The sequence below is a fragment of the Nematostella vectensis genome, chromosome 6, assembly GCF_932526225.1.
Source record: "Nematostella vectensis chromosome 6, jaNemVect1.1, whole genome shotgun sequence".
NCBI classification, from domain to species: Eukaryota; Metazoa; Cnidaria; class Anthozoa; order Actiniaria; family Edwardsiidae; genus Nematostella; species Nematostella vectensis.
In genome coordinates, this window is record NC_064039.1 from 14194416 (window position 1) to 14203907 (window position 9492).

The following is a 9492-nucleotide window of genomic DNA, read 5'->3' on the forward strand; positions in this document are numbered from 1 at the left end:
CTCAGAATTTTTCAGGTTGACCATAATAATAATAATAATAATGATAATAATAATAATAATAATAATAATAATAATAATAATAATAATAATAATAATAATAATAATAATAATAATAATAATAGTAGTAATAATAGTAGTAATAATAATAATAATAATAATAATAATAATAATAATAATAATAGTAGTAATAATAGTAGTAATAATAATAATAATAATAATAATAATAATAATAATAATAATAATAATAATAATAATAATACTTGATTTTTATAGCGCCATTGCCTAAAGCTCAATGGCGTTTAACATTATCGAAAGATAGAAATTATGATAATTTACAATTTGAAAATTAATCGTAACAAAGTTAAAAGAGTTAAGATGTTAAAAAGAAAATTATTCATAACATAATTTAAGTGGGTTTTGATATTGTTCTTAAAAATGGCCAATGAGCTGCTTTGGCAAATAGTGTCTGGCAAAGCATTCCAGAGTCTGAGTGCAGCATATGAAAAAAGATCTATGTCCATATTTAGTTTAGCTGAAGGTTGTTTTAATAGATTTTTTGAGGCAGACCTTAGGCTTCTTGTGGGTTAATTGTCCATTGGCCACCCCTAAATATTACTGTATGTCTATAATTTTATTAAAATTTTGGGGGGTGATCACCCTTGTGTCCCCATTCTGGGCCAATAACATAATCATATTATAAAAAATGGATTACAGAGTATGGAATATTTAAAACCCAAATTAATGGGATAAGCACTATTTTCTTCCTCCATCTTGTTTGTCATGATATCAGTACCGGTAGTTGTTTTATCGAAAGCAGAATATAAGCAAATGAAGTGCAAAATGACATGTCAGAATTCGGGGATTTAGCTGTGATTTACCTGGTAGAGGAATTTGGGGAGGTGAAGCAGACACATTATGCAAAAAGTATAATCTATGTTTTGGGGTTGATGTGCCTGAAGTTTGAAAATATGATATGTAAACATTTCTCTGATACACTATACAGCTAAATATAAGATGTGGAATTATATTTTATTAAATTAAAGGATTCAAAAGAAAAAAAATAAAGAATGAAAGTATGCAACACAGAATTTATTTTTGTCTCTAAAACCTCAAGTTTGTTTGAATTTGAATACATGAGGGGGAAGGAGGAAGAAGCTGTTTTGAGCTGTCGAGAAAAGTTTGGCAAACTGTGCCACTGGAACTAGTCGGGACCGTGTTTGTCATCCATTCTAGTATAATATAATCGCACTAATGGTCTATCATTCTGATCGGTTGACCTGTTAGTAGGCAATAATTTATAAAAGTGCCAGACTTGTAAGCAAAAAAAAAAGTTAAATTACCAGACTATTATTTTGGCTATACAACTTGACCTGCTAACAGACATAGAAAAAATTTGGGGGAGGAATAATAGAAGGGATAGAAAACTAAAGGGGGGTGACTATGGCATGCGTTATCATACTTTGAATAACAGCTTGTTGAGGTAGAAAATACCTATACTTGTCACGTGGCGATGTCGGCAATTTCGGCACTACTTTTTCGTTTCATGTTTTAGGTTTCATGTATATATCCTACAGCCCTTGCATACTTCAATACAAGCGATCTCATTGGACTAAAGCCCTTGCAATTATTACAAGCGATTTCATTGGACTAAAGACACAAAGACGTCCATATATGCTAGCTTTCCGAAGGGCAAACGTGGGGTTTCGTTCTCGCTGAGATTTCTACCAGCAAAAAGAACCAGAAGTCCCACAACCGTTTATGTTTAACAGGTAAACGTTCAAATTTGTGAATTAACTTTTTGCATTCCAATATTCGCGAACACAAACAGTTCTAAGTGTGTGAAAACTCGCGACTTTAAGTTACATACTTAGGTTCGTGAGAGAGTGTTCAATGGAGGTGACCTGTTCTTCCGTGGTTTATTCCTTTAAAATGCGCTGGCTAGTTACCAATGTCTAGTAATAAAGTAATATATACGTTGTTTGTCTCTTCAACAGAATGCAAGTGTTTACAGATTGTGTTTTCTACGCTCTACCAGCCAATTATTCTCTCACATCAAACCGATCAATCGAAGCGGCGCCAGAACTTCTGGCAGAAGGGCTGATGCGATGCACCGTAGATTCGGTATAACCACCGAGTCTTGCGACTAAAGAATGGTAAGCTTAACTTTTTTGATGCTTTTTTGATATTAAGTGCGTTTGATTTTTCGTAAATGTATCACTTGCCATTATTTTCGTAATGAAATCCATGGATAAACGCGACAAAATCGTCTTTAAAACAAACGGGAATTCACCCGGTATTTAAGTTTAGTAACTAAGGGATATCACAACTTTCCTTTCCTCCCACTGTGGGACGTTCCTCACAAATGGAAATGGAATGATATCTGTAACGTTGTCGTAGGAGACTTTACAAGGCAAGAAAGAGAACTAAAGGTTTAGGTTATTTCTGAGCTCCTATTACTGTTTTAATCTGTGTGCTCCTACACCCCGAACTGCGGGTCCTATTACAATATGATTGTCTCAGCTTAATCACACAATTAATCACGCAATCAATTGGAGTAGTATTACAATTAACGTCACAATATTGTCGCTGCGATTCTAGTTGCATATTTTTTATCCTGCCCTCTAGCATGAGCGAATCACACTGACAGCATTTTCCTGGAGTTTTTCCTTCAAAAACATGGTTGCTTTAAACCCAATTCAATTTTTTTTTCACTTTCCTTTTTTTTGTTGTTGTTGTTTTCTTTGGCAGGGCGGCCAGCATTTCTCTTCGTTCGGCCGACCCAGATGAGCTATTGCTATCTTCGCTTTTTTCTTTACACTTTCTGGTCTTCTGCACCTGGACGGCACTGTTACTGGATCTCTGTGACCAATGCAATTCTTTTCTACTAACAACCTTTTATTTATGATTGTCTGTAGTGGCAAATCATCCTATCCATAGGATGTTTCTTTATTAAAAACAAAAAAAGTCTTGTTTTTCTTTGATGTTTATAACTCTCATTCTTCCTACCAATTGGAGTTGAAGGAGCTGTTTGCTACTCCATAAAGGACTTGGGGATAGGCCCTTTGGGTATGGCCTTCTCTGGACGAGCAAGGTTGCTTCAATCAATTTCTGATATGGCTGCCGATTCTGGAGATATTCCTTTTTTAATGTTGTCCCTCTGCAGTGTATTTAATTTTTTAGCCCTGGCCACCATGCTTGCTTAACATGAGAGTTTAACTAGATTTCTTGGGAACAATACTCTTCTAAACCAGCCTTTTGATTGCAAACTTGTTACAGAACAGAGCCTGAACTAAACAGAACTGTGATGAGGCATAACGCGACAATCTTCCATTGTCGTGATTGTAGTACATTACTGATTTACCTGTGGCTTTCTGTCTGTGATTTTGGCAACAACCTTTGTAGGTGTTATTGATGGATGTTTTCTTTGTGTGCGGGTTTTACTGGCACACTGCATAGGATTTTTTTCCGGCCTTATGCTTAAGCTAAAAACTTTGCTTAGCCTTTTGGGAAAAATTTTCATGGGGCTGCAGTTTTACAGGTCTTGCCGGACCCGGAGCTGATGGAGGCTTTTTTGCTGATTAGGATATTGACAGTTTTGTTTCCTGCATGAAATAATAATAATAATGTCTTTATACTGTAAGTTAATAAAAAAAACATATCAGCTTTACAAAATGCTTAAAAAATCTAATGTACACAGTAAACCACTACATGCAACTATATAAAACTGCATATCTTGAAACGTTCAATATTAATCTTAAAGTAGGTGCATTTAAACAAGTTCTTCTTAAATGATACTTGACATTTTTCTGTTTGGGTAAAATAGTGTAAAGAAGATTACAAATGTTTGTATCCCTTTTGTCTAAAATGCTGTTAAAATCTAAACACTCTTCTGTATTGTGTCTTTTAAAAGTGCAGTTTAAAAACAGAGAATAGAAAATTGCTGCCGTTTGAACTTCCTGGATGACAGATCGGGGGTTGGCTAATGCCCAAGGGCCCATATGATTTTAGAATTTTGCCGATCTGGCGCGAAGCCTTTCTAGTATCATCGTATTGAGCTGCTTGAGCTGTGTCATGTCAATGATCTTGCTGATTTTTTTCTTTCTAAGTTAAGGCAAAGTCTGTTGCCTCAAACAGACAGACTTTGTCTGTTGCCAAAGTCTGTAGACCATGTCATTCCTACTTACCTGGACAGCTGTCACTATGTTTCCTATGTCAGCTTTTTGTGGTGTTTTTCTTACTACACTAAATTCCTTATGGTATTTTAGTAAATCGGTATAGCTGATTCACGGACTACTATTATTTATGATGGTCCCTCCCAGGTGGCAAATAATCTTGTTCATATATAAAGTTTCTTTACAAAACCAATTCTTGGTTTTATTAAATAAAGTTGAATCTCTTATTCTCCCCATCTTTTTTTTGTTCACTTGGATATTGTGAGCTATTGTTTCCTTGTCGACTGGATAAAAGCTAGGGAATAAGCACTTTGGCCTTGTCATAAGCAATGTTTTTTGCAAAAGGTTGTCTTGCTTGTCCCTGATCTGAATGGATGCGTTGGGGGACACCATATACCAGGAACCACTCCTTGACCAGTGCCTTCACCACAGTTGACGCCTTTTGATCCCGTGTTGGTATGGCTAATGTGAAATTGGTAAATACGTCAGTCAGCACCAGCACGTTCTCACAGCCATCAGACGAAGGTTCCAGCACTGTGAAGTCCATCGCCAGTACCTCAAGAGGCCTTGTAGCGATAATACTTCCAAGGGGGGTTTTTACCGGTACATGGGGTCCCCTTGTGATGACACAGCGCTCACATTCGGATATCCACCGCTTGACGTCCATTCCCAGTCCAGCGTTACGAGGTTTTGGGTGGTTCTTTTATGGTATTGGGGGTAGCCGGGGATCGTACACGCTGAGCAAGGGTTGACCGTCTTCTTTGTTCTTTATTGCACCGCTTGAGTGTTTACAAATGGTAGAGCTACCACTGGCTAGCGGGAGATTGGCTGTACGAAGGCAAGTACTTTCGGGAGGTAGTGAAGGAACATCTCTTTCCCGGAAAGTCGACGAAGCCAACTTTAGAGAGTCCTGACTAAACCAAGCTAGAGCACTGCCGTGTAGTGTCCTCGCAACAGTTACAGCACAATCCTAGAGCTAGTTACTATGCTGCTCAATTTATACTAATCTCATTAATAAACTGGTCAAACTGGTTTTAAGGATGATGTAAGAAAAGAAGATCGGGTGTTGACTTTGGGAAGAAAATCAACGATGAAATAATAAATGACTTAGAATAAATTCCTCCGATAGAAACAGCAAGAGCAGTATAAAAGAAAGAGTTTGACTATAGTAATATGCAAAATTAGGTAATGTAACAGCGGTAAGATTAAGGATAGAAGTAATCGTTAAACTGTTATTTTAGCCTGGCAAATATAAAACCTGTTTTGCTAAACAGTAACTACGCATTTTTAGTCAAACAATGAAGAGATCCACGTAAAGCAAATAAGTGAAATGTCGAATGGAAAGTGCAAGTAAATATCTGACGTGTCGGAAACGACTTTTGCATTGATTAACAATTCCTTCATAACACTTGTCCTTCCTTTGAGAAAACTCGTCCTCGAGTTGAAATTAAATAAAAATATGAGTCATCCAATCTTTAGAAAATATAATCGTAATTCGACTTATCGTTTTGCCACAATGAGCATATATAAATTCGTAATTTTCTTCTTCCATCAATAACGTGCTTGTCATCATAGATATTCGTACCTGCTTCTTGAAAAATATACATATATGTAAACTTGGCTCTTTGGCTCTTTGAAAATTATCTTGAATGCATTTGAAATACTTCTGAAACAACTTGTAAAGATAGAATTATACTTCAAACTCCTTTTTTGTTCAAATGGCGAACGACAAGCTAAATAAGCTATAATATTTGCTAAGCTGGAGAAATAAAGATATTTAATTCAAAACGATATGGAAAAGGAAAGGAAACTGATATAAGACAAAACTGTAATCCATAAAAAAAAACGATCGACACTGTGATCAGTAGTGATACTATACTTATCTATATTCCTACGAGTTAATCTGTGATCAATTTGCCATACACAAAGTTCTTCTTGCTACTTTATGGTAAAGCTTGAGGTTTTTTTTCGCTGTTGTTCTTGCTCTTTTCGAGGTCTCTCTTCACTTATCTGTTGTTTGTTTTTTCATTCTTGCTATTCCTTTTTTATAGCTTCCCAAAGTTCTTCTTGTTTCTTTTTTTTTTTTTTTTTTTCTTGTTAGTTGAACTGATGACGTGTCCGGTTGATTTGTGTTTTGTCGATTCCATAAAATAAGACTTTCTGTGGCCAACAGCTTACCCAGTGGGTTCTCCGCCAGTGTTACGAGGTTTTAAGTGGTTCTTTTATGGTATTGGGGGTAGCCGGGGATCGTACACGCTGAGCAAGGGTTGACCGTCTTCTTTGTTCTTTATTGCACCGCTTGAGTGTTTACAAATGGTAGAGCTACCACTGGCTAGCGGGAGATTGGCTGTACGAAGGCAAGTACTTTCGGAAGGTAGTGAAGGAACATCTCTTTCCCGGAAAGTCGACGAAGCCAACTTTAGAGAGTCCTGACTAAACCAAGCTAGAGCACTGCCGTGTAGTGTCCTCGCAACAGTTACAGCACAATCCTAGAGCTAGTTACTATGCTGCTCAATTTATACTAATCTCATTAATAAACTGGTCAAACTGGTTTTAAGGATGATGTAAGAAAAGAAGATCGGGTGTTGACTTTGGGAAGAAAATAAACGATGAAATAATAAATGACTTAGAATAAATTCCTCCGATAGAAACAGCAAGAGCAGTATAAAAGAAAGAGTTTGACTATAGTAATATGCAAAATTAGGTAATGTAACAGCGGTAAGATTAAGGATAGAAGTAATCGTTAAACTGTTATTTTAGCCTGGCAAATATAAAACATGTTTTGCTAAACAGTAACTACGCATGCTTAGTCAAACAATGAAGAGATCCACGTAAAGCAAATAAGTGAAATGTCGAATGGAAAGTGCAAGTAAATATCTGACGTGTCGGAAACGACTTTTGCATTGGTTAACAATTCCTTCATAACACCAGGCCACCAGCACCTCTTCCGTAGCAGTAGTTCGGTCCTCTCTGTTCCCTGGTGGCCACACTGGTTGTGCGCACCCTTCAGGACTTGACTCCTCAAGGACTTTGGTACTATGAGCAGATCCAACTCGTCTCCCTGGGAGTCTCCAGTATGGCGGTAGGAGGACACCATCTTTCTCTGACACTCTGCTCCATTGCTGCATCAGGCGCTGGACATGCTTTGTTTCCTTGGACATCTCTTGCTTGTTTGGCTTCCGTCCACAGGCTCTGAAGTGTAGCAGCCTTGAGATAACTGGGTCGTCCCTCTGTCTCTGTGCCACCTCCTCCTGGGTCATGCTGGGTAGGGTTGTAGCCTGTGCTTCCCCTAGTAGGTGGGGCTGCAGCTCCGTCATGACTGCTGCCGCCGTGACCAGTTGCTCCCTCACTTCCTCGGGTAGATGGGTGGTACTTGGTTCGTAGGTGACCTCGGCGCTGATTGCTGCCACTGTCTCTTCATACCTGTGAATGCGACTCAAAGCATCTGCATTTACATTATGCCGTCCCGGTTTGTACTTAATACTGAAATCAAAGTTTGCTAACTCCGCCGCCCACCTCTGCTCAATAGCTCTCAGCTTACACTTGGTCTGAATGTAGGTTAGCGGGTTGTTGTCTGTATAGACAACAAACTTTGATCCCAGTAAGTACTCTCTGAATTTCTCACTTATAGCCCACTTGAGGGCTAACAGTTCCAATTTGTGAGAGGAGTAATTTTCCATGTTTCTCTCTGCTCCCCTCAGTCCCCGACTTGCATAAGCGATAACACATGTCCCACCGTCTGGCTGTTTCTGAGATAGCACTGCGCCCAGGCCTTCGTTGGACGCATCAGTCTCCACGATGAATGGCTGGTTGTAGTCAGGATATGCCAGTACTGGAGCCGTAGTCAGCAGGGTCCTCAGTTGGTCAAACGCTGCCTGGCACTCGGGGGTCCACAGTACTCCGATGACCTTCCGGGTTGACTTCTGGCTGCGTCCACTTCCCAGCTGGGTGACGGCACGGTGCAGTGGACCAGCAACCTGTGCGAACTTAGGGACAAACCTGCGGTAATATGATGCAAAACCGAGAAATGACCTCAAGTCATGCACAGTGCTGGGCACCGGCAATGCACTTACAGCCTTGGTCTTCTCTGGGTCAGTGGCAACACCATCTGCTGATACTATGTGGCCCAGGTAGGGTACCTGACCTCTGAAGAACTGACATTTGGATGGTTCGATCTTCAATCCATGTTCGCGGAGCTTCCGGAACACTACCTCGAGTCGCCGCAGGTGCTCATCAATGGATTCTGCAAATACAATGATATCATCGAGGTACACCATCATTGACTGGAGAAGCTCCTCCCTGAACACGCCCTGCATCAGTCTTTGGAACGTTGCAGGCGCGTTCTGGAGGCCGAAAGGCATTCGGGGGTCCACCCCCACTTGTAGGCGGAGGCAAGGTCAATCGTTGAGAAAAACCTTGCCCCACGAAGTGCATCCAGGGATTCCTCGACTCTCGGTAGGGGGTACGCGTCGCGCTGCGTCTTGCCGTTGAGCTTCCTGTAGTCTACGCACAGGCGGATGGCGCCAGACTTCTTCCTTACGAGCACTATGGGGGACGCATAATCGCTTTTATTCGGCTTGATCACTTGACGCCTCAGGAGGTCCTGCAGGTGCTGTTTCACTTCTTGGTACTGGTTTGGGGGTATCCGCCGGTGCCGCTCCATCACGGGTACATCGTCCTCGGTGTGGATACGTTGGTAGGTGGTGGAAGTACACCCCATGTCATCACTGTCTTTGGCGAACACATCTCGGTAATTTCTGATGATTTGGAGAGCCGTCTCCCGCTGCTGCTCTGTTCCAGGAAAGCATACGACAGTGATCCCGGTTGGGAGCTCTTGCGACCCCTGCCAACGCGCCATGTCCTCGGCTTCCCGTTTGGGTGGCTTCCGAGGATCTGCACTGAGGCCACAAGAGACCGTCACTGAGTTACTTTCCTGAAAGAACAACAAAGGCTCCCCCTGTTGCAACACATCACATTCCCGCACAATTCCAAGACGTGTTCTGGGTTTGAGCCAGATATCTTTTGCGGTCTGGTCAGCTACCTTGACCACAAAGCACGCCCTGGACGTATTTACAAGAGTGCTCGCCACAGACAAGTTTCCACAAATTGGAACCGATAAAGGCTCCACAACAGCACTACAGCCCCACTGAGGGCCAGTCACTAGTACATCAGCTTCACTAAAGGGGGGGACCCACACGTTACAGGACCCCGCCACTTTAGCAAAACCAGTCCTTTTCTTATCTTCTGTCATTAATTTCTTAAACTCTGGTACCTGAGACAGTAGGTTTGCCCCGAAAATCCCAGGTACCTGTCTCTTCAT

The 9492-nt window shown here is 40.6% G+C and overlaps 1 protein-coding gene and 1 long non-coding RNA gene across 2 annotated transcripts; one reads left to right on the forward strand and one right to left on the reverse strand.

Moving 5' to 3' along the window:
- Positions 1–149: 149 nt before the first annotated feature.
- On the forward strand, positions 150–3667 carry LOC116614303. Its single transcript, XR_004294458.2, has 2 exons — positions 150–1769; positions 1995–3667. It is a non-coding gene; the product is annotated as an uncharacterized LOC116614303 (long non-coding RNA).
- A 4820-nt stretch (positions 3668–8487) lies between these two features.
- Positions 8488–9492, reverse strand: LOC116614299. Its single transcript, XM_032375146.2, has one exon. The coding sequence runs from the start codon at positions 9490–9492 to the stop codon at positions 8488–8490; it is 1005 nt and encodes a 334-aa protein (XP_032231037.1).

Bases quoted from the DNA above. Each gene is read 5' to 3' on its own strand.
- LOC116614299 (XM_032375146.2), bottom strand. From the start codon at position 9,492: ATGAAGAGACAGGTACCTGGGATTTTCGGGGCAAACCTACTGTCTCAG.